We start from the raw sequence: 24,303 nt of genomic DNA on the forward strand, positions 1-24,303 counted from the left end.
TGGTTTGGTGTCCTCTGCTTACTTTTAATACTTGTAAATAAAACTTTTGGCCCGTAATTTATTTTCCTCATTGTAGCGACCAGAGAGGGGGGGCGATATATCCAGTCTCTGATAGTGTTACGTTATTATGAGAGTGCTCTTTTTGATTCTGAAATTGTATATACGTGTGTGTGTGTGTGTGTGTGTGTGTGTGTGTGTGTGTGTGTGTGTGTGTGTGTGTGTGTGTGTGTGTGTGTGTGTGTGTGTGTGTGTGTGTGTGTGTGTGTGTGTGTGTGTGTGTGTGTGTGTGTGTGTGTGTGTGTGTGTGTGTCTGTCTGTCTGTCTGTCTGTCTGTCTGTCTGTCTGTCTGTCTGTCTGTCTGTCTGTCTGTCTGTCTGTCTGTCTGTCTGTCTGTCTGTCTGTCTGTCTGTCTGTGTGTGTCCGCCCGCATCTGTAGCCTGTTATTGTCTCATTATACCGCACTGTGAATGAATTAAAAGTAAATATATAATTAATCATGAACACATCTGTCCATCAGACAGAGTGCTGCTGTGCCTCTTGTCATCATTAATGGACTGCTGCCTGCTGCTTCCCCTCCTCTCTCCTCGGCTCCTCCGCTCGCATCTCCTGTGGGCGGGACTAAAGCCTCATCCCAATACCCCTCCTCGACTCCTCCTTTCCCTCACTCGCGTCCCTTCCTTGCATCTTAGCTCCGCCTCCGTAAAATGCGAGCGAGAGACACGAGGAGGTGATGCGAGGACAGAGGAGTCCTCAGGTTTTAATTGGGATGTCCTCGTTCACTCAAACGTCACTTTTAAACGACGTCTGTTAATGATGACATCATGTGCACAGCTGTATCCCCTTCTCCTCAGGCTTAACTGAATAACCCCTTAGAACCGGCCCATTTGATGTTAAATATTTATTTAAATGAATGAATCTTTCTCTTGTTAGTCAAGGAATTCAATGTATGATGGCCCTGCCTTTGTGTTCCGTTTTGGTGTAAAATGTAGCCTACATTTAAATAAAAATATCATTATAGTAATGTGAAAGCCTTTTAGAAATGAATTGCACATAATAATTCCCGCGGAGCTGTGAGCACTTATACATTTATGTGACGCTTTTCCACTCATCTTCCAGTTGTCGGTTTTCCTCTGTTGAAATCGACCAGCTGTGAAGGTGGGGGCGGGGCTTTTATACACGAGTGGTGAAAACACTTCCGCGTAGTCTGCTCGCGTGTGTCCTCCCTTTCGTCTCCTCCCGCACCCCTCCTCCCTCACCCCTCCTCGACTCCTCCGTGTGCATTTCAGCTATTGGGACGTCCTTCAAAATGGCGTGTCTTGATCGATTTCCGGGTCAAGTCCCGGAGGAGGGGAGGAGAGGAGTCGAGGAGGGGTATTGGGATGAGGCTTAAGTCTCGAGGATAGTAGTCGAGGAGTCGAGGAGGGGAGTTAGAGAAATGAGAAAGGGCCACAGACTGAATACCTCTATTTCTTATTCTCAATTGCGTCTCTGGGCTTCCGTACTGTACAGTAAAAGTAGGATCATAAAAAAAAACGTACCTTTCCTTTCATTTGCATTAATAAAACTAAACCCTTTCACAGCCCTGCCTTTAGTTTTTCTTATTATAATACCTGCATGACTCCAGTTCTTCTTTTTGCAAGAAATCGTAAAATAAATCATTTTTTTCAGCTGATTATTTTGTCATATACACAATAAAGGACACACTTTAGATCAAACTTAAAAAATGGATACCACTCCTACTTTTATTCACTTGCCTCTCCAGGTTTCCATACTGTACATTAAACGTACAGTCATAAAAAAGCTGTATCTAATCTTGCATTTGCATGAATAAAACTAAACCCTTTTACAGCCCTGCCTTTAGCAAAGCCTCATGACTCATGACTCATACTGTACATGTGAAGCAGCATCAGTTCGATAACGTCAAAGTTATAACGTTGGGTAGTGGTGCATTTTAGCCTCTTGTGGCTTTCAGCTGTTATTTAGTCATAAAAACACAAAATGAAATACTTTAGATTGAAAAAATGGATACCACTACTTGTTTTTTTTTTACACTTGCCTCTCCAGGTTTCCGAACTATACGGTAAAAGTAGGATCGTAAAAAAGCTGTAGGGGAGGGAGGGGTAAATTGAGCCAGTGGGTAAATTGAACCACCCCCTGTAACTTGGCAACGCCTTATAGTTGTAATCATGTGACCATAAATTAGGCAAGCTCCTCCCATTTCTCCTTGCCTGTGAAAGAGAGATGCTGTGATCTGGTAAGTAAACATTTTTCCAAAAAAACGTTTTTTGCTTGTCAAAGTACATTTTCTAGATGTCAGCTATCGGCTGTCATGTCAAAAAAAAAGTATCCAGGTTTAAACACATATATTGTATATGTTGATGTGTTGGCAGCGTATTAAACCATGTGAATCATTAAGCTAAAGATGACTCTGAATTTTTAAGCTAGGCTATTTTTTCTAAAATGTGACATAAAAACAACAGAACAACAATAAGGATGACATACAACATAATGTACAGGGTACAGTTTACAAACTCTATTTACAGTGACAGGTACCATGAGCATCAAACAGCATGTCACCCAGCCGAGTTTTAAAATGATGCAGGGGAACCAAAGTGCTCAGTTTTAAACATGTTTGCAGACTGTTCCAATTTAGTGGAGCTGCACAACTAAAAGCTTTCTTCCCTAAGACAGTCCTAGCACTTGGCACATTTAATAAAAACAACATCATGAGATCTCAAGCAATAAGTACTTTCAATTCGTCGAGAGATCAGAGAGCAGATATAAAAAGGTAGTTTACCCAACATGGCTTTGTAAATGAACATGTACCAATGACTGAGCCTCCGAAATGTATATTAAAAATATTTGAAAAACTAAGCTTGTATTTGGTTTGTTATTTATTGTTTATAGTTACCTTTAAGATTTGTTGTAGGTATGCCCAGGTTTCAATTTACCCCTACACTTTTTTTTTTAAAGAAGTAATATTTCACTGCCCTTGATCAAATATTAATTATTATCATCGCCATTGATAGGAGACATCCTGAATTATAGGTGTGTGTTTTCATTTTTACTATGTGTCATTTCTCCTTGCTTAGAGGACAGCATAACAAAAAAAATGGCTCAATTTACCCCACTCTACCCTATCTAATCTTGCATTTGCATTAATAAAACTAAACCCTTTTACAGCCCTGCCTTTAGTTTGCTTTACTCTCATACCTGCATGACTCGTCGTACTTCACAAACATGTGAAGCAACATTTCCAGTTCTTCGTGTAGCAAGAAAACAAAGGAGGTGTGTCTGTCTGAAGCAAGCATACCTGGACCTTCTCAATGCATTGTTTGATCCACACAGCAGAGCGAAGAATACTAACCACTGTTCCTGCTGAGGGCAGGCGTGTTCAGGCAAATGTTTCAGGAAGAACATACATGCAACTTTGACCTCGTGTGTGTTGCGTCAGGTGTTTGCAGATTTAAAGGAAAAGGCATTCCTCGGGAGGATTTTCTGACTAAGCAGCAGGTAATGGAGCTGGAGGAACATTTAGCCGCTGCTCCTGTACGCTGAAACACAGCTTTTAAATCCAGTTTTATTGTATATTAATGTTTTCTTGAGTAGGTTTTCTGTTACTTTGCTACATGTTAACATACAACTAGTTCTGATCTGTTTGGAAAAAGGGTATCTAGACACTTTAAGTATGCTGTAATAACAGATGTAATCCGTGTGTTGTTCGTAGTTTTACTTTGAGTTGGAAACCCCGGCGTTTGTGTTGAACTTAAAGTGATTTTATGTTGACAGTTTAAGCAGGAGTGCTGTCTCATATTTGCCCTACCTTGATACAATAAGACTGCAGAAAAATGGAGTGTCAGTGTGAAAAGGACAACCCTGAGGATGCTGCTGGAGGTGAGACAAGAATATGTCAATGCTACTTCTTAGAGTAGTATGTGTATTTGAGCGTTAATTATATGACAATGCATTTTAAATTGGCACTATATGAAATGAGCATTACTCACTGATTGCCTTTCTTTATGTCATGTTGTAATATTGAGTAGTTAGGTTTGCAAAAGCTGAGACGTTGGCTGCGACTATAATGTGAAGTAATCAGTGAAATATTCTTTGAATTCTTGGTTAGGTTTTCAAAATAAATGCAGGCGATTAGGAGCATGTTAATCCCTTGTTATGACTATTTGAAAAACAACTATAGTAATAAGTGAAACACTGCTCAAATGTAGTTTGATATGATAATCAATTTAAAATAGTTTTGTATGCAGCGGCTCTGACCTGCCATCTGTGCAACTGCAAGAGTTTCCTGCTGTTCAAAAGAAAGTATTATTCTGGTCATTACATATAAAGATTAAAATTAATGACACCCAAAGCTATGAATTCAACCTAAGGGTTATTTTTATTTAGAGAACTTGATTCTGCATTTAATATTTTCATTATTAATTAAACGTTTAGTTTGTGCAACATAACTGACGTTGTGTTTCCCTCTTAGGCTGGTGGAACATGCAGATGGGAACTTTCACTGTGGTCGGGTATCTTCTCTACAGATTCTCTCAGAGTCAGTCAGTCAGTCAGTCAGTCAGTCACACACACACACACACACACACACACACACACACACACACACACACACACACACACACACACACACACACACACACACACACACACCTGTTATGTTAGCAATGTTATTCCCCTGACGGGACATGGCTGCACAACTCTGGAAACTATAAAGTACCGAGGCTCTTTGGGGATGTGAAGCGGTCAATTGAGCGGCCCGACCAATCAAGGAGGCAGAACGTCCAAAAATATAACCGAGTGTGGGCATTTATTAAATCAGATACAATGATTCACAGCCTCAATCCGGCTGAACATGTGCACACCGTCACCAGCCACAGGGAACTCACACCACACTACCCGCTACCTAACAGACAGGGAAACAGAGCCTAAATACACACACACTAATCAGCAATTAAACACAGGTGGGGGGGAGGAGACAACACAGGGCACCAGGTGCACACAATCAACAGCAACAGGCATGGGGGAAGGGGAAAACTTTTCAACATAAAACCAGCAAACAGAGACAGACAAACTAAAACACAGACAGATGCACACACTACATACATTTCGCCACCTACAAAGCTACACAATTCGTAACGGAGGCCGAGATCTATGGCCCCAAAGATCACCTCCGTTACAGGGGACTTTCTTAAAATCATAATGTGTGCTGAATTGCAAAATAGCATTATAATTTTCCGCATATGTATGAGTGATATAGCATTAGCCATTTCATTGCTGTTTTATAATGGGAAATAATCAAATCAGTGAAACAGTGCCCTCGGACATGTCAATACTCTAAAATGTAAAGTATATCAAACTTTGGTGAATAATTAACAAATGGTTTTCATCAGACCAGACACTCCTGATATAAGAGCAGCTTATCTCCCTCCATTCTTAGTGACAGTGTCAATGATTTAACCGGCCTGTACAGTACAAACACTTACTGATCAAAAACACACATTTCTACAAACAACAGCTGGTTTACTTTTCAAATGGTCAGCCAAACCACCAGTGGATCAACACTGACCTCAACACTGATAGTTTTCTGTTCCTCTGCAGCGCTGCCAGCTCTGATCAGGTGGCCGATTCGTATCTTCTGCTCTCTAACGGGTGAGTTCAGTCACAGAGAGGTCAGAGGGCACTTTGTCCCGTTTGTGTACGGTTATTTATTGTGTTTATGGTTGGACATTTGAATCAATGAATGTGTGTGTTTTTTTGCTTTAGGAGTGTCAACTCTGTGGAGCTCGGTGAGCCATCTAGTGGGAACCCTTCGTGGTATGTCATCAAGTTTATTATAACCAGAGGAATACCAACGTCTCAGCTCCAAAATACAAAAATGAATGTGCTATTTTGTTTTTGTGTGACAGGAATCCAGGGCCTGTGTAAATGGCTGTCTCGAATTTGGCATTTCATAGGATGTAAGTTGCCTGCAAAAGACGATGCTATAATTTGTATTATTTTATTATTATTATTTATTATTATAATTCTTTATAATTTTTTATTCATTATTTTTAATATACCTGTTTTTTATTATTATTTGTATTTATTTGTATTCTTTTATATATATTATTATTATTTTTATTTTTATTTATTTTTTTATTTTTTATTTAGCAAGTTTATTGCCAATAAGACTTTCAAAAAAAGTGTTCTCTGTGGCTTTACATGCCATTAGCTTAATAACTTAGCATGACGTTTCAAACAGGTGTTGGATACTCTGCATTGAGTGATTCAGATGGTCTTTTTTAGTGAAGATAAACAGATGTTCAGTTTTGAAATGGATGTTAGTTTTAGGAAGTGACTCAGAAATGCAGCAGCTGACAGCAGTTTGAGTGGAGTGAGGGTATGTTAGTGCTCAAGCTACATGATCATTATAAGCCTATAATTAAATCTGCTTCTCCATCAGCGTCTTCCTCCAAGTTCAAGTGGCTGATTGCTGTCATCTTAGGTGAGTTCACCTTCATTTTTTGATACATTTTATTTTTTTTTCTGTTGAATTTGTGATATTTTAACGTAAAACTAATTTACTCTGACCCAGTTTGGCTAAAAATCCGTATTTTCTGGGATGACTTAAGTCAACCTGGAAGTTAGCATCTCCCTGGTTTCCCCCCAGAAGAAGCCAATAGGATTTTTCCATTGGATTTTGGATTATTTCAGAACGTATGATACTTACACATTTGTTCAGTAAAATAATCTCACCACATAAACCATATAAAGCTAATGTTACACTGTAAATAAACTCCATGACGTTGCATTCAAGACAGATCTAAAATGTCCCAGTTTACATTTTCTAGTTTTTAAAAGTGTTTTAGGTTCACAACAACAAACAATGTTTTCCTAAAGAATTTCAATAAAAGATTCTTCCACATCTGAGACTAACTAATTTCCAGGTTTTTGCACTCCCTCCTGCAGCTCTTTATTAATCATCTTATAAAATCCTCTGCAGGGTCAGAGATGGAGCCCAGCAGCAGCGGCGCCTGTAAACCGGGGCTGAGGCTGATCATTCTGGGGCCGACATGGGGAGGACGGACCTCTCTTGCAGATGTTTTGTTTGGCAAAAGTAAGAAACATGCACCCAAGGGCCCTCTGATGGAGAGCACCAGGAGATCCACAGTGATAGACAGCAGAGAGGTGGTAGTGGTGGAGACCCCGGATGTTTTAGGGACCTCTTTGGTGCCGGAGATCAGAGCCAGAGAAGCTCTAAGGAGCCTCCAGCTGTGCGGACCGGGACCTCACGCCTTCCTGCTGGTGGTCCAAGCATCGGGCTCCAAGCCTGGGGTCGACCATGATATAATGAATGCGATCCTAACCACCATCAACACGTTTGGAGCAGAGACAGCAGGCTTCATCATCCCAGTGCTCATCCAGCCAGACCACCGGGATGAATTGCCTAATCCAGATGTCAATGATATGGCTGTTAGGGAGTTTCTGAGGCTCCGGATTGAGGAAAACACGACCCCGAAGGAGCTGAAGAAGATACGCAGGCAGGTGATGGAGCTTGTGATGGAGGTGAAGTCTCAGAACGAGGGCCACTTCGTCCACGAGCTGCAGAAAAGAGAGGAGAGCATCAGGGACGAGCTGCTCAATGACATGACCTCTGCACTGGCCGAGAAACTGCCTCATGAGTATTAAAGGTCCCCTATCATACTGTTCATCAATATATCACAGGTCTCAGATATATCCAGAGCCTGTCTCTGATTGGCTGAAACACCAAACAGATCATTGCAGCATTACCCATAATCCCCTCTGTTTCAGCCCTGTTTCCAAAGTGCTGATTCTCTGTCTTTTACTTTAGATGAAAATAAGGAGCCCCTCCCCACGCCCCTCTGAGAGACATTTGGTTACAAAGAACTCAATGGTGCTCTAGGAGGAGATTCAGGTGATAAGGGGGGGGGGGGGTTACCTTGGTTGGTGATTGGCTAATGGTTACGAAAGCCAACTGATCATCTCATTTTCGTGTGTGTGTGTGTGTGTGTGTGTGTGTGTGTGTGTGTGTGTGTGTGTGTGTGTGTGTGTGTGTGTGTGTGTGTGTGTGTGTGTGTGTGTGTGTGTGTGTGTGTGTGTGTGTGTGTGTGTGTGTGTGTGTGTGTGTGTGTGTGTGTGTGTGTGTGTGTGTGTGTGTGTGTGTGTGTGTGTGTGTGTGTGTGTGTGTGTGTGTGTGTGTGTGTGTGTTCAGTTAAGTGTTAAACATGCAATTTTTACTTTAAGTGCAAGGGTGATGCTTCATCGAGAGTATTTTGGTCAGTGCTGGTTCACCTCTGTCTAAATGAATTTACTACCGCCGGTCGCCTTCTGGTTTTTCAACATGCCGCCGACACTTTGCGTTAGATATCACGCCCACATCAGACATCTATTTGCATCATTGCCTATGGGATGCTATCCATCTTTGCATCATTATACATTTGCGAAGACGCAGTGACAACTTTGCTTATGTTGCTTTTTACAAGATCTATTACCTAGCGTTATTGAATAGATCACACTGGGCTTCTTCCAAATTAGCAACACTTTCAATTTTGACACAATAGGGACGAAGGGGCTCATTTTCAGGTTCAATGGAGTGAACACAGGGGATTTTAGCCTCTGCAGACCATTTACATGCACAGAGACCCATAGAGCACAGCAGGAGAGGGAAAACCCCCCAAAAAGCACAATAGGGTCTCTTTAAGATATTTTTAAATAAGATGTCGATACAGAGGGGGACAGTAATGCATTTCCTGAAGTACTCGAATTAAGTACATTTGTTGCTTTTACGCCAAATATTGTATTTTTGACTCCAGTGGATTTCTATGAATGTTACCCGTTACTTTGAGGTGAATGAATTTTCTCTTTTCTTTTCTAAAATGCATTATGGCGTACGATGTGTAGTTGTACTAATGTCATGTTATTTTGATGTAAATGTCCAACAAAACACGTTAATAAAAGAAATAAGATATCATGCAAACATACATTTTATTTCACTCTTCGGATGTGTTTTAATTCCCTGATGTGTGTATCTTCTTTTATAAGGGCCTGTGTGTTTCCTCCACTGTTCCTGTGTCGACCTACCTTTCATAATTCATAAGATATCAAACTTTAAAGATGTTCGGGGGAATGAACTGCAGTCAGCAGAACTGCTCAGTGTTTCCTCTGTTTCTCTCCAGAAGAATCTGAAACAGCATTTAGACCAGGAAATGAACTTTAATATGGAGACGCTTAAATTGAATTAAAATCTATCATAGATTTATTTCATAGATTGCATTTAGGTTTCTGCTTTCTACATCATATTGTCAACAGATCACATATGTATACTCTATATGTACACAATATGACAACAACCGGAAAAAGCTCACAAAGATAAAATCATTAAAAAAACTGAGGGACAATAATCACAAATAAAACAAATAAGAATACATATCTAATACATTTAGGGGGGGGGGGGCGGGGGAATAGGGGGTGTAGTCAAATGGCGATCATATTAAGTTATTTGAATTTACTTTTTTAAACAACAGCAACCAGAAAAAGCTTAAATAAATAAATAACGTAATGTAAAAAATAAACAATGATTAAAAACAAATAATAACAGATACAAATCCAATTAGTTTAGGGAACTAAAAGGGGTTTAGTCTTTACCGCTCATACATGGTGATCATATTGAGTTAATTTCCTTTTTTAAGAACCAGTAATAGCAATGGTGGTCATAATAAAGTGCATTTATGTAGAGTTTATATTCTTTTCAATTCCTTTCATAGTCTCGCTATGTTTCTTTGTGCATATATAGACCCAGTTTACTTTATTTAAAGGCAGTTTCAACCACAGTCTATGGTTTCAACACGCCCTCTCCAGCAGGGTGAGTTAATCTGGGTTTCTCTCCTGGCTGGGAGGTTCCTCTGTCTACTGACGCACGCGCTGACAGCAACATGGAGCTCGAGGAGGAGACGCTTCTGCGCATGTCCGCGTGTGGACGGCCAGAAACAGACAGATAGCTGCTGAACTGAGGAAAAACTGGCAAAGACAAAGGACTGAGACACATTTACAGAACCAGGAGACACTATATTGAGTTTTTACACCGGTTTATAATAGCCAAGGTGTTCGAGGACCACCAGGAAGCGGACAGGTGAGTGTTTCTGCTGAAAAAATGAAGTTATAAGACATAAAGGAAGCGTTGTGGTTGTGTTTGCTGTAGTCACGTAAAGCAGCCTGAGGATTGTTGCTACATATCTGTTAGTATCATGGATTAAAAGCATCTGTGCATGTGTTATGTTTGTGTTTAATCCCTGTTAATGGATTGTAGGATCGCTGTGATAATTGTTAGGGCTATTTTTACTGAACAGACTGCTTCCTCTACCCAGTCCTGGAAATGTTTACCTTCTCTTTTAAGGGTCTTCTGAACAGGAGGAGATTGTAACCAGCCTGTACTGTCATTTCAGATATCTAAAGCCAGTTTAAATTAAAATAAGAGGTGATTTGAAGTGTTTTTGAGGTGTTAAAATGCTAATCAGACTCAGTTAGGGTGTCATTTTGGGCTCTGCTAACATGTGGTGGGGATTTGTGACCAATTTTTGTTATTTAAAATAGATTAAATACAATATTGTAAAAAGAAAGGCAAGCTTATCAAAATAGCTTTAAGACATAGTGTGAAAGAAAAACATTGTAAATAAACAAATGACTAATTTACAATAACAAGTAAGAGAAGGCCAGTTTATTTCTATAGAACTTATAGAAACATAATATATTAAAGCATTACAACAAAATAAACGCATTATAAAAGGACATTTAAATACCTTTTAAAGCCAAGAAAATATAAATGAAGTCAAGCTAAAATAGAATAAAGTTACAGTGCTGTGTAAAATATGAATAATTGTTTGATTTAATCCAAAGAAAATAGAAAAGTCTTGACTTAAAAGAAGTGAGAGTTTCCGTTTTCTGGTTAGTTTTAGATATTTGGAGCAGATCCTAATAACACAGATTCTCTTTCTGTCTTTTTCAGTTTCTTTGACTCTCCAAGCATCAAATCCAGTAGAACCGACCCCTCCTGGTCGATGGAAATACCTGCAAATCTCTAGTCTCGTATGGAAACGGCTGCAAACCGGAGATGGAGGAAGTGGAAACACACACCTCTTTTGTGGAGTAATCGTCATTTCGCTTCGGGAGCATCTTTGTTTGCTGGCAGTTCCATCGTCTTGAGTTCCTGTTGACCTTTTCTCCACGTCTACCCTTTAGAGAGCAGGTGTTACACCCCCCCCGCTCCTCTCCTCGGCTGGGAGGTTGCTCTGGTAATGGTTGCCATGATGCTGATGTAGCGTCGGGAAGCTGGTAGTTAACCAAATTTCATTAAAAAATCTGCTCAGAATTAGGCAAGATATAGTTGGTCTGCATCGCTCAATGCGTTGTTCGTGCGTTTAGGTACCAAAACTACCACACCCAGAGATGGCAAAAGTACACACATCCTTTACTCAAGTAAAAGTACAGATACTCGTGTTTAAAAAAACTCTGGTGAAAGTAGAAGTACTGACTAAACTTCTTTACTCAAGTCAAAGTAAAGAGGCTTTGAAATGTGCTTAAGTAAAAAGTACCCATAACTAGCATCTGTTTTAAAGAGTACCTGACCTCCCTTTATATTAATAGAACAAGGATGTCATTGTTAGCTAATGAATGTTTCCATGCTGAACAATGGCAACATTACAACGTTTTCATTGGTCCCTCTTCTTTAGAGAAGACCAGGAAATGATGGATACACGGATCATGTTCAAATCAATAGGCACGCAATGACTCTAAATAATAATGATCACGCCACCAAACACACATTCAGACTAAAGGAACCAGCCTGTTTGGAAAATGTGAGAAGTAGAAAGTACAGGTATTTGAGTTCAACATGTAAGAAGTAGAAAGTACAGGTATTTGTGTTCAACATGTAAGAAGTAGAAAGTACAGGTATTTGAGTTCAACATGTAAGAAGTAGAAAGTACAGGTATTTGTGTTCAACATGTAAGAAGTAGAAAGTTCAGGTATTTGGGTTCAAAATGTAAGAAGTCAAAGTAAAAAGTCGGCAGAAAAATTAAGTAAAGTACCGATACCAGAAAAATTTACTTAAGTACAGTAACGAAGTATTTGCACTCCACTACTTCCCACCTCTGGGAATACCCAAAAAGTAGTACATCAAATGCAGTATACCATAAACACTAGGATGTCATACTGGTCATTTTGCAGAAAGCAGCTTGCTATCCTGACCCACAATCCTTTGTAAAGCAGATAGAAGGATAAGTAGATCTAGTCCTAACTATATGAATACTGCATGTTACAGTACAAAGAAATGAAGATATTATGGAAAAGTTATTAGTAAAAATGTGTGGGAACCCTGTATGATGTCAATGTGTACAGTAGTATGTCAATACTGAGCTTGTGTTCATGACATCTTGTAGATAATCTGTTAATTTCTCTCTTTTTGTTAACCTGTTGCAGGCTTTCTCCCATGCTGATGTAGCGTCGTGAAGCTGGTAGTTGTGGAGCTGGAGGAGAAGGAGGTGTTGGAGGAGGAGGAGGAGGAGGAGGAGGAGGTGAACGTTTGGGGATGGGCAGCGCTCCATATCCAGCGGGGGAGTGGAAGGGGAAGGGGAGAGGAGGCTTTCAGGAGCTGGGCTGCATGCGCTGGAAGGTCAGCAAGCAGAAAGGAGGAGGAGGAGGAGGAGGAGGAGGAGAGGCAGCAGAGGAGAGGAGGTAATCACATGTTTCTCTATTATCAGCAGTGTGAACCTTGAAATGTTGGGTACCCCAAAGTCTTATGGTAGAAATGTTTAGGATGGGTCCCCAGTAATTACAAACTGCCGGATGCTAACTTGGTTAGGTTAGCATAAGTTTACTATTAATTAGCATATGCAGACAACAGCAAAAAAATGGTAGGCTGCTTTGGACAATCTTGGCGTGGCTTTTGAGGTATAATGAGGATGTTGAATCTATTTCTGACAGTTTAAGGGTAAAAAAGGGCAGGCTTGAGTCCTCTAAAGTGTTAGTGTTCTTAAAATAGTTCACGATCTGTGTTTTTTTCTTTTTGTTTTACTTTTATGTATGCGCCACAACTCCAAGTCAAATTCCTCATACGTGTCAACCTACCTGGTAACAAACCCGTTTCTGATTCGGGAAATTTAAAATTGATTACAATTCAGTCAGACAACTCACGTGTTTCTTAATATGTGTATTAGAAGCAGCATATAGTTTGAGTTCGGGGTCTAGGCTCGGGCCTCATCACTCCATAGATTTACAAAGAACATTGAGTGATGATTAGTTAACTACCCCCGAGCCTACAGGTGGAAGCTGGGGTGGAGCTGGGGTGGAAGCTGGTGTGGAAGCTGGGGTGGAAGCTGGGGTGGAAGGTGGGGTGGAAGCTGGGGTGGAAGCTGGGGTGGAAGCTGGGGTGGAAGCAAGGGTGGAAGCTGAGGTGGAAGCTGGGGTGGAAGGTGGGATGGAAGCTGGGGTGGAAGCTGGGTCGGAAGCTGGGGTGGTGCTGGGGTGGAAGCTGGGGTGGAAGCTGGGGTGGAAGCTGGGTTGGAAGCTGAGGTGGAAGCTGGGTTGGAAGCTGAGGTGGAAGCTGGGGTGGAAGCTGGGGTGGAAGCTGGGATGGAAGCTGAGGTGGAAGCTGAGGTGGAAGCTGGGGTGGAAGCTGGGGTGGAAGCTGGGTCGGAAGCTGGGATGGAAGCTGGGGTGGAAGCTGAGGTGGAAGCTGGGTCGGAAGCTGGGGTGGTGCTGGGGTGGAAGCTGGGTCGGAAGCTGGGGTGGTGCTGGGGTGGAAGCTGGGGTGGAAGCTGGGTTGGAAGCTGGGGTGGAAGCTGGGTCGGAAGCTGGGGTGGTGCTGGGGTGGAAGCTGGGGTGGAAGCTGGGGTGGAAGCTGGGGTGGAAGCTGGGTTGGAAGCTGGGGCGGAAGCTGGGGTGGTGCTGGGGTGGAAGCTGGGGTGGAAGCTGGGGTAGAAGCTGGGGTGGAAGCTGGGTTGGAAGCTGGGGTGGAAGCTGGGGTGGAAGCTGGGGTGGTGCTGGGGCAGGCGAGCAGCAGCAACATGAAACACAGCAGCAGGAACATGAACGTAGCAATAGCAAGGGAACACAGCAGCAGCAGCATAAGCGAGGCAGAGGCAGGAAGACCTGGCAGCTTCAATAGAGCGGCATGTTTAGGAGAATGTGTTTGGTTGGTTGTTAGAGGGACGAGGTGCGTCACGTGTTAAGGTTTGATTGGTGCTCGAGTTGACTGCCTGAACTAGCTCGCAGGCTTCGCGCCATGTATGGCCACTATCTGGTTAAAACTGCCATTTTAAATCCTGAAAATGTCAGAAATTTACTCAATAACCCCCAAAACTACTCCAAAATGTTCCAAATGTTACTATTGTCTTCAGTTGTTTTTTATTGCTAATTAATGCAACTTGTGTTAATTGTGCAAATTGCCCAACATGTGCAAGATATCATCCTGCAGTTTCTATGTTCTGGGAACCCCTGCTATACATTTCTATCATAACACTTTGGAGTACTCAACATTTCTGGGTTCACAGTGCTGCCACACCACTGTAGCTGTGCATCACATGACAATAACGCCTTTCATCTTTGGCTCTTTGAGGTGCAGGGATCCCACGGACCCTCAGCAGGATCTCTCGTCCTCCTCTTCCTCCCTCGCCCCTCCTCTTCCTCCCCCTCTGACCCCTCCGCCCATTTATCATGAGAAGCAGCGGCGGGAGCTGTGCGCCCTTCACGCCCTGAACAACGTCTTCCAGGACGGCACGGCCTTCAGCAGGGACGCCCTGCAGGAGATCTACCAGAGGTGGGAGAGCCGGGGTTACCAGGGGAACCAAAAGTGTGGGGAAAGTTGTGTAAAATGTATTTTTTCACACCTGGAATGAGGTTGGAATTAGAAGAAGGGAGTAGTTTAAAGTATCGATTGTTCTGTCTCTTGGGTAACAATATGTTCACAATCTAATAGGGGGATATACTGTATTTCCATGCTTTTGGGAATATAACTTTATATCGAGATTCAGATTTGTGTAGGATGTTAAAGGGGACCTATCATGCAAAATACACTTCCTGATGTCTTTTATACATAAAGATGTGTCCCCGGTGTGTCGGGGAACTCACGCAGCATCAGAAAATAAAACCCCCTCTCTTTTCCTCCGTACCCAAATCTTTAAAAACGGGGGAACAACGGAGCTGATCCAGATTTTCGTCCGATATGACGTAATATCTGAAATGTGGACCCACGGCCCAATCAGAAACGTTGCTATCAGAAACAACGCCCGACTGTTTTGGACGTAATATGGTCGGTGTTTACATTAGCATCGCTAACACTCAGAGCTAACCTGTACTGGAGAGCATGTGTGTGAAGAAGCAGGAAGTAAAAAGGAACTCACCTTGTGGTATAACCGGCAAGAGACAAAGCCTTTGAGCTCCATACTGTTTCAGAAAGAGTCCTTGATAATCCATGATATGGTGTTTCATCACGGCAGTGTTTAGTTTAGACAGTAGCTGCCGGGTCCCGCATGAGCTCAGACCCCTCCTTTTTTCTTCTTTTTTCAGTTTAAAAAATAAAATGCTTAATTTTTGTATTTAGCCTTTATTTATACAGGTGAAAATGTCATTGAGACACAGGGTCTCATTTTCAAGAGAAATCTGTTTATACCTGGAATCAGCACTTTTGAAACAGGAAGTGAAATAGAGGGATATGAGGCATGGCTAGAATGGGTGATCTGTTTGGTATTTTGAGCAAAATACTTCATAGAGATGTTTTTTATATCTTTGTATATCTGAGACCTATGCTATTGCCTAAAAATAGTATGATAGGTGACCTTTACAGAAAAATTAAGAAGGAGCATGGTGTTTTCCTTGTAAGTCTTCTCTAAATTCCAGAAATGTCCTCCCGAGATGTTGCGCGTTGTTCTGTTAGTATCCGTTAAATTCCAAGTTTAACTAAAGTTACGCAAAAGAAGTTGCTTGTTTTGTGGGCGCTGTTAAAAACATGGAGCTGATTAGACTCTATCCCGGTAACTGGATTGAATTCTAATTAATAATAAGTGTCATGTTCAATTTCTCCAGTTTATAACAAAACAAATGCAATTAAAAAAAATGTTTACCTTATTTTGTAAAGAAGACTTCATCTCTCGATGCATGTTCCCTGTGTTTCAAAACCCAAACTACCGTACGATTTAATATACCCAATGCATAGTATGCCGTAAATACCAGGGTGTCCTACTGGTCACATCTCTATCCCACAATCCTTTGCAAAACAGAGAGAAGTTTTTGTAGATCTAGTATGACCCACTTGCATGAATCCTGCATGCCACAGTGTGTAAGGGAAGCTGCAGTACAGTACATACGTTTGTTTACATGTGATTGTTGACTGATCAAAGCTCAAAGATGGTCTCTACTTTATTAGATATATGGCTATAAAGGTCAGACTATACATATTTTCAAACAGTTTTAACAATGAAATGGAAATTGGGTAACACAGTTGAGGGAAACCTTATTTAAATATTTCTTCTGTGTACTTATATATACGTTTATAATTTCTCTCTCTGTCCACAGGCTTTCTCCCAGCACTCTGGTGACGCCGCACAAGAAGAGCATGCTGGGAAACGGGAACTACGATGTAAACGTCATCATGGCGGCGCTGCAGACCCGCGGGTTCGAGGCCGTTTGGTGGGATAAAAGAAGGTAAGACGGGCGGGAAACTTCCATAAAACTAATACATATCATATGTAACTTTTCGGCATTTCAAATTTATAAAAACGACTAGACCTCTGCTGTATATTTTCCGTTACTCTACCTACATTTCCCCGAATGATTCAAACACTTTTCAAACCTAGGGAAATCTGTTATTGACATATTAGTGTTGTATCCCCGGCAGAAGCTGTCAAAAAGTGCCCTTATATACAGTTTAAGCTGCATTTTCACCATACTTTTTTCAAGATCTTGGTCTTTTTTTACTTTATATTATATCCTCATGTAGGATTTTAGTCATTAGACGTCTGGAAGTTATCAGAGGCAGCCAAACGGTGTAGGAGAAACACAGATTTCTGACGTAAAACAGCTTATTTTGGGGTTTTATCTTGATTTCTTACTGAAAAAATACAAATTTAAAATAGATATGCTTACAAGATTACCATTTTTGCGCCTTAGATACATACACTCATGTCTGGACATTATTAAGATCTTCATTAGTAATACTTTTTCTGATATACAAAAGCACAATCTACTGTGTCTGTTTGTTTTGGAGAGAAGGAGACCTCCGCATAAATCCACTATCAGTATGAAAATAAAATCCCAACCACGAGAAAATGACGACAATTGTGGTGAAGACAAAAACTCCCATGATCCCACGCTGTTTCATAATGTCAACAAACTATTGTGTTGTTTTGCTAAAGAGACGCCTTAGCAGCAGAACATATCTTGCTGTTGGTTTGACTCCCACTGAGTAAACATGAGGTAAACGTCTTAAAGTGTCCTCGTTAGCATGATCTCTGTGATTAGTCAGCGTTCCTGCTTCCCTCACTCAGTCTTACAGCAAACGCTTTTATCAGTAAAACAATAATGTTATCAGCAGAGCCTTATTCCTGTGTCTGTGTCCTAAACAGGAACAAATTGACTCTTAATCTGGAGACAGTAACAGCTGATTGATGCAACACAGTGAAGAATGTCATGACAGATGATATGTGTCATTGTAGGACTTTAGATTGGGTCAACGTAATGATTGTTGTTATTATACCTCACTTTGTGTTGCATTTGATTGCTTACGGGAAACTCTGACAGTCAAAATGTCTCCCAATACAGGATCACTTCAGCACTAAACCACACAATTATAATGTAATTTTTGTTGATTAAAGAAGGGAAAATAATCGGTACAGCAGCGTATTATAAATTGGCTTATCCAATATATTTTCTGTTGGATTTGGAGCTTTTATTTTTGAAGTTTTACCATGATATGCCTTATTCTGATTCTGATATTAAATGACTTTTCCTCCTTCAGGGATGTGGGCAGCATCGAGCTGTCCAACGTGACGGGCTTCATCCTGAACGTCCCGTCCAACCTGCGCTGGGGTCCTCTGATGCTGCCGCTCAAACGCCAGCACTGGATGGGAGTCAGGGAGGTGGGGGGGGTCTACTACAACCTGGACTCCAAGCTGCGCAGCCCTCAGCCAATCGGAGCGCCCGACCACCTCAGGTGTGTGTGTGTGTGTGTGTGTGTGTGTGTGTGTGTGTGTGTGTGTGTGTGTGTGTGTGTGTGTGTGTGTGTGTGTGTGTGTGTGTGTGTGTGTGTGTGTGTGTGTGTGTGTGTGTGTGTGTGTGTGTGTGTGTGTGTGTGTGTGTGTGTGTGTGTGTGTGTGTGTGTGTGTGTGTGTGTGTGTGTGTGTGTGTGTGTGTGTGTGTGTGTGTGTGTGTGTGTGTGTGTGTGTGTGTGTGTGTGGAGATTCAGGTCAATTATGGATTTAAAGGGGACCTATTATTCAAAATACTCTTCTTCATGTCTCTTCTACATCACCATGTGTCCCCTCTTCTTCATGTCTCTTCTACATCACCATGTGTCCCCTCTTCTTCATGTCTCTTCTACATCAACATGTGTCCCCTCTTCTTCATGTCTCTTCTACATCAACATGTGTCCCCTCTTCTCCATGTCTCTTCTACATCAACATGTGTCCCCTCTTCTTCATGTCTCTTCTACATCAACATGTGTCCCCTCTTCTCCATGTCTCTTCTACATCAACATGTGTCCCCTCTTCTCCATGTCTCTTCTACATCAACATGTGTCCCCTCTTCTTCATGTCTCTTCTACATCAACATGTGTCCCCTCTTCTTCATGTCTCTTCTACATCAACATGTGTCCCCTCTTCTTCATGTCTCTTCTACATCAACATGTGTCCCCTCTTCTCCATGTCTCTTCTACATCAGCATGTGTCCCCTCTTCTTCATGTCTCTTCTACATCAACATGTGTCCCCTCTGTGGAAAGAGACTCTGAATGTTTCAGGAACAAAGATTCTCTCTCTTTTTTATCCATTTCTATAAAAACCTGTCTGAAAATGAGCTGATCAGATTTTGGCCACTTTATGATGTCATAATGATTTTTTGGGCTTGTGTAACCATTAGCCAATCAGCAACCAAGGTAACCCTTCCCCTGTCACATGCAGGAGCTTTTGGTGGTGGTCATTTTAAGATTTATTTTGTAACACTTTGTGACATGACTTTATATAGAATCAGACATAGCCATCATGACAGTTTATAGACTCTGCTTTTGAAGTCTTGAATTTGACATTTCAGCCATCACCACATTTGTTTTTTTGCAACCAGAAGGGACACAAAAGCCTGGAGCTGAGTACAACCAGACAATGGAAAGACATTTTTAGGCAGCAAAATGCTATAATTACTTTTCATGAACTGGAAACAAACTATAAAAGGGGTAAAAGTTCAAGGATGACAACACGGAAAACAGTGTGGTAGCAAACTGTCAATCACAAGTTAGCCCCGCCCCTTGTGTGTGTTTTAGTGATTTTTTGTTTGTGCTTCTTTCTAACTTTTGTACAAAGCATATAGTTTATAAAAATTGGCCGTAGCCATTCAAACAATTAACCAGAATGTTACAATGTAACTTTCTTAGGCTGAAAACAAATGTAATGGTTTACAATTGAGTCAGTTCAGAGACAAAAACAGGGACCACATCATGGTAGAGACCTGTCAATCACAAGGTAGCCCCGCCCTAAAGCAGACCCTTATCATCTATTTTACTCTAAGTGGGACCATTATTTACAAAATGAACATTGTGTAGTATGAAAGAGGTCTTTAAATTACTGATTCAGGCCAGAAAACTAAGGTTTAAAATGTTTTCTGATGTAAAAAATCAAGCGAGAAGTAGGGTCATTTTCTCATAGACTTCTATAAAATCAGACGTCTTATTTCAACCAGTGGAGTCGGCCCCTACTGGACATCAGGTATATTATGACATACTATAAATACTAAGTTTGTCACTAAAACTCTATATTCAGCTATGTGGCCATACTTGTCAACCCTCCCGATTTTCGCGGGAGACTCCCGATTTCATTGCTCTCTCCCGGTTTCCTCCCGGGGTCATATTTCTCCCGCATTTCTCCCGATTTCTGACAAAATCAGATTTACTCACAACTGTTTCCACTCGGACTTTAATACAGCTACACCATTGTTTGGTTTGCATGGTAACACGTCTCTTTAGTAGCGCGCGCAATTCAAAGTCTGATAGGGTGAGGCAGATATTCACAGAAAACAGAACAAGAATCAAGAACTACTCTACTCTCTGCTCACTCCTTTCCTGTAAAATACAGGTCCAGCCCACACATATGCTCCATCAAGGATCGTGCTACAGGCCGCAAGGCAGTGCACTTACAACTACAATAAGCATCTTAATGTTAATCTAACAGCTCCGGCGATCCACTAGCACCCCCCCCCCCCCCCCCCCCGCCTCCCCTTTTGCATTTTGAAATGCTCCCGATTTCTGAGGTCTCAAGGTTGGCATGCGGCCAATAATTAATAATAACAGGGAAAATGTGCTTTACATGGCATCTCTTTGAATAGCAGATTTTGAAAGTGATTATATGTCAGTTGTGTTTTTGGGGCTCTAATGGGGCTTTTCCACTGCACGGCCTCGCACGACTTAGTACGGTATAGTTAGGCCTTGGTAGGCCAGGCTCACTTTATGCTGCGTTTCCATTACAGTTTAGTAACTGGGGCAGTAACTATAGTAACGCAGTGTAGGCGGAGCCGTGACGTCATCTTCAATGAGAACCACAAAGCCAAAATCAGCCGTTAGCTGTTAGCCCTCAGAGCTCACAGCTCCTCATATCTGTTCAGAAACTAGACAAAAGTTAAACAAGTACAAACCACATACTGTCTGTGTCATGGAGAATACAGTCGCTGGTTTATTTATGTCTGTAGGCCGTTGTTGTGAGTGTGGATGGTCGGAGCATATACTGGGTTAGCTTAGCCGATCTCCATTCAGAAAACACGCATTTTAAAAGAAAAAACCCTTTTTTTTATTTTTTTATAAAAAATATTTGTATTGGTTTTTCAGTTGAATTATACTCAAAGTTAAGGGTAATCAACTGTTGAAAACATACTGTTCAAATTTTTGAACATAATTTTTTTCTCCAATAAATTGATGTTTTCAAAGTAAATGGATAATCGTTTTTAATAATCGTGATATCAATTATTGACCCAAATAATCGAGATTATGATTTTTGCCATAATCGATCAGCCCTAGTTGGCCGGACGATTTTGGAGGGCCAGAAAAACTGTGAAAAAGCACCCGTTAGCCGGAACCAGCCCTAGTGGAAACGCAACCAAAACGGGCCGGGTTTGGCACGGCACGTTTAAACCGTGCAACGCGCTGCAGTGTAAATGCGCCATAAGAGGCTTTAAAGCTGGTCTATCCTTGTATACAGAGCAGCATACAGTATAGATATTAAAAACATGTAATTATCTTCCCTATTATTTGTTAAGAGTGCATATTTGTAGCTATACATGTCCTAAATGTGCTCAAAATTGTAAGGGAAACTTCTGCAGCAATGGAGAGTCAGGACTCAGAGAGAGACACGAGGAGAGTTGGAGCTTTGATGTCAAACAATGATGTTTATTACAAGTCAACGGCCGGAGAATTCATATCACAAGTCACAGCAGCAAAAGGTTCTGTCTGCACGGGTGGGTTGTCATGTCAATTCTGACCAGCCTATCTCTCGATAGACCTTTTAACTAGTTTACAGAGAGTTAATCAACATATTGGGGTGTTAACACATAGAGACACTGAATCACTTATCTGACTCTTAGGCTCTGTGACCGAGAGTTGACCGGTCATAAAACTGGTAATGTCAACAATAGCTGAGACTTCCCATTCCTTAAGACAGATAACAGACTTAGGGTTGGTCGTAAAAGTCAACAAACAGAAAGGTTAAATATTTAGGAGTAAGGAAGAATTATTCTTTGACACTTTGGAGTAAGACAGATATATCCCTTACAAAAATAATGTTAAATATACGTTTCTATGGTTTTTAACCTAAAATAAATGTTATTCAAGTGTTTTCTATACGAATTTCTGTAAAACAGTTGATTTTTGGGTTTTATTATCATAATAATAAGTGGCGTTGCTATTTTTCCTCATGGCAGGAAGTTTCTCCGGCAGCAGCTGCGAGGGAAGAACTGTGAGCTCCTATTGGTCGTCCCAGAGGAAGTGGAGGCACACCAAACATGGCGGTCGGACGGCTAACTTCAACCCGCCGCTCTTAACGGGCCAATCACAGGACAGGAAGTCGTGCACAGCCAATCACGTGGATGCAGATGTTCGTCCTCCCTTTCCTTTTGAGGTTTTGTTTACACGGCCATTGCTGGACTCTTTATCGGAGAGGATGCAAAGAAATGAAGGAAGCAAACACTTTACAGGGAGAATCACAGTCCTTTACTCAAAACACACTTATACAAATCTTGTGTTTTTATATATATATATTGACTATTTTTCAATGTCAGTTTTTGTTTATTTTTACTGTTTCCAAAGTGATGGGAGTTTATGAAAAATGCTGATTATCCGCAGTGGCGCTCCAGGCTTCAGCCATGTTTCCACAGACGTGTTTCCCGTCCTTCACTTTCACCAAAGCGTGCCCTTTCTGCCTCTTTTTTTCATCTCACCACAGGTCAAAATGGAGTGATTCATCACGTTGCCAACTTTGTATTTCATCCACTTTCCACACAGTTTTATATTATGCAACAGAGCAATGCATCTCCCGAGCCGAACACTCGCTCTACTGGATCTCTCACTCGGTTTCCTAGAAGTAATGGCGTCATTAATCCAGTTTTCTGTGATTGTTCACATTGAAACGGTTTCTCTAAAGTGGAGAGGGGGACAGGAAATAAGGCTAAAGTAATGGTTATACTGCATACAATACAAGAAGACATCTAATTAGGGAGAAAAAGCTTCTATCTTAATTATTCAAGCTCACAGAAATGTGCCGTACTTTATGTAAACAGTTGGCATGACTTTGCAAAAGCTAGATCTGGGGGTTATTGTGCTAACGATACTCATGTCTAATTGGACTGAAATTAGTTCTAGATGTAATATATTTCAAATGAGGGTGATAAGAGAAAGTGTTTCTATTTTTGTTCAAATGTAATCTTACAAAATGACACGAATTGACCGTACCTAATTTAAAATGTTCAGCCCCAGGGAGAGTTATTTTTGACTTTTAAAGAGGCCCTGTCATGCTTTTGGGGGTATGAGAAATGTTTGAGCATTAAAGCATGTCACAGTAGAGACACTACATACACATGTGAAACTTGAAACTGATATAATAGGGCCCCTTTAAAACACTTTGAAACACTCAGCGAGGGTCTCAAATGTGCAAGAGGACGTTTTAGAAAAGTGGATTTAGGAGGAGATGAAGTGCAGTGTGCCTAGGTGTAGAGAAATGTAAAAAAGAAAGTTTTTTTTGGTGGATTTCTGTGAAAAGAGCCTTACGAAAGATTCCTCTGTTTGCAGCTTTCAAATCAGCTCAAGAGAAACTGTTATTTCTATTGTGTCTTAACGACGATATTGGCCTTAACTTGTTTACATTTCAAATATATATGTGTTGCTCTGAAAGAATAAGATGCCATTTATCAGGAGATTTAATCCAAAGCACCAATTTATCAGATCACATAATTTAAATATGATGTTTTCACTTTTGCAGCCAAGGGCTTTGTGTCGTTTCTTTTGGACCTTCAACCTCTAAATGTTGCGTTATATCAACGTGAAGCATCAGAGAGGTTTTCATTTATTTGCTTTTGGAGATTTTTGGACCCACTCACATCATATCTCACGGTTGCATTTATTCAACATGTGCTTTTTTTGTTGCCATGACAATCCATTCAGCCCTTCCCACTGAAGGAATCCTGATATTGTTGTATTTTTTTTATGTTTTGCATAGAAATAAAATGCTTATAATGGCACTTTATGTACAAATGACAGTGTGTTTATATTTAATCTGTCATATTTTGCTCTCACAGGGTTATTGTTCAGTTTATTTCAGTAGAGGAACTAATGTATAACATTTACTTCATTTTGTACACAGCTTCAAAAATCTAAATTGAAATGTTTCCCAAAAAGAAAATTATATATAATTGTTATTAAACTAGCTAACAGTTTAAACAATAACAACTAGGTTTTTAAATATACTTTAAATACATTTAGCTGATTATACTCAATATTAATTGTACTTGTAACTCTTTATTTAAGCAAAGACTGTTATTCCACCTCTGAAAGT

The 24,303-nt window shown here is 40.9% G+C and overlaps 2 protein-coding genes across 7 annotated transcripts; both read left to right on the plus strand.

Moving 5' to 3' along the window:
* Window positions 1-3,231: 3,231 nt before the first annotated feature.
* On the plus strand, window positions 3,232-9,003 carry LOC307023483 (uncharacterized protein). 4 transcript variants are annotated; one of them, XM_079656779.1, is made up of 8 exons: window positions 3,232-3,513; window positions 3,790-3,894; window positions 4,487-4,552; window positions 5,614-5,664; window positions 5,779-5,829; window positions 5,922-5,972; window positions 6,458-6,499; window positions 6,998-9,003. In XM_079656779.1, the coding sequence occupies exons 2-8, from the start codon at window positions 3,849-3,851 to the stop codon at window positions 7,681-7,683; spliced, it is 993 nt and encodes a 330-aa protein (XP_079512905.1). In that variant the 5' UTR covers window positions 3,232-3,513; window positions 3,790-3,848; the 3' UTR covers window positions 7,684-9,003. The 4 variants fall into 4 exon arrangements, with proteins under 4 accessions (XP_079512905.1, XP_079512906.1, XP_079512907.1 ...); XM_079656780.1 differs by lacking the exon at window positions 3,232-3,513 and adding an exon at window positions 3,520-3,686; XM_079656781.1 differs by lacking the exon at window positions 3,232-3,513 and adding an exon at window positions 3,520-3,669.
* Window positions 9,004-9,865: 862 nt separating this feature from the next.
* josd1 (Josephin domain containing 1) lies at window positions 9,866-24,005 on the plus strand. Of its 3 annotated transcripts, none has more exons than XM_079660576.1 (7): window positions 9,866-10,144; window positions 11,018-11,343; window positions 12,490-12,744; window positions 14,627-14,827; window positions 16,582-16,710; window positions 18,023-18,217; window positions 22,178-24,005. In XM_079660576.1, exons 3-7 carry the CDS (start codon window positions 12,599-12,601, stop codon window positions 22,275-22,277), a joined length of 771 nt encoding a protein of 256 aa, XP_079516702.1. In that variant the 5' UTR covers window positions 9,866-10,144; window positions 11,018-11,343; window positions 12,490-12,598; the 3' UTR covers window positions 22,278-24,005. The 3 variants fall into 3 exon arrangements, with proteins under 3 accessions (XP_079516702.1, XP_079516701.1, XP_079516703.1); XM_079660575.1 differs by having other exon boundaries at window positions 11,018-11,303; XM_079660577.1 differs by having other exon boundaries at window positions 11,018-11,303; window positions 14,633-14,827.
* Window positions 24,006-24,303: the final 298 nt, after the last annotated feature.

This window comes from Notothenia rossii, assembly GCF_949606895.1.
Source record: "Notothenia rossii genome assembly, chromosome: 11".
Taxonomy (NCBI): Eukaryota; Metazoa; Chordata; class Actinopteri; order Perciformes; family Nototheniidae; genus Notothenia; species Notothenia rossii.

Excerpts from the sequence above, each read along its gene's own strand:
- josd1 (XM_079660576.1), top strand. The coding sequence starts at position 12,599 with ATGGGCAGCGCTCCATATCCAGCGGGGGAGTGGAAGGGGAAGGGGAGA. Across the intron at positions 12,745-14,626 it reads GAGGCAGCAGAGGAGAGGAG|GTGCAGGGATCCCACGGACC; the intron begins GTAATCACATGT and ends TGGCTCTTTGAG. Across the intron at positions 18,218-22,177 it reads GGAGCGCCCGACCACCTCAG|GAAGTTTCTCCGGCAGCAGC; the intron begins GTGTGTGTGTGT and ends TCCTCATGGCAG.
- LOC307023483 (XM_079656779.1), top strand. The coding sequence starts at position 3,849 with ATGGAGTGTCAGTGTGAAAAGGACAACCCTGAGGATGCTGCTGGAG. Across the intron at positions 3,895-4,486 it reads CCCTGAGGATGCTGCTGGAG|GCTGGTGGAACATGCAGATG; the intron begins GTGAGACAAGAA and ends TTTCCCTCTTAG. Across the intron at positions 4,553-5,613 it reads TCTCTACAGATTCTCTCAGA|CGCTGCCAGCTCTGATCAGG; the intron begins GTCAGTCAGTCA and ends GTTCCTCTGCAG.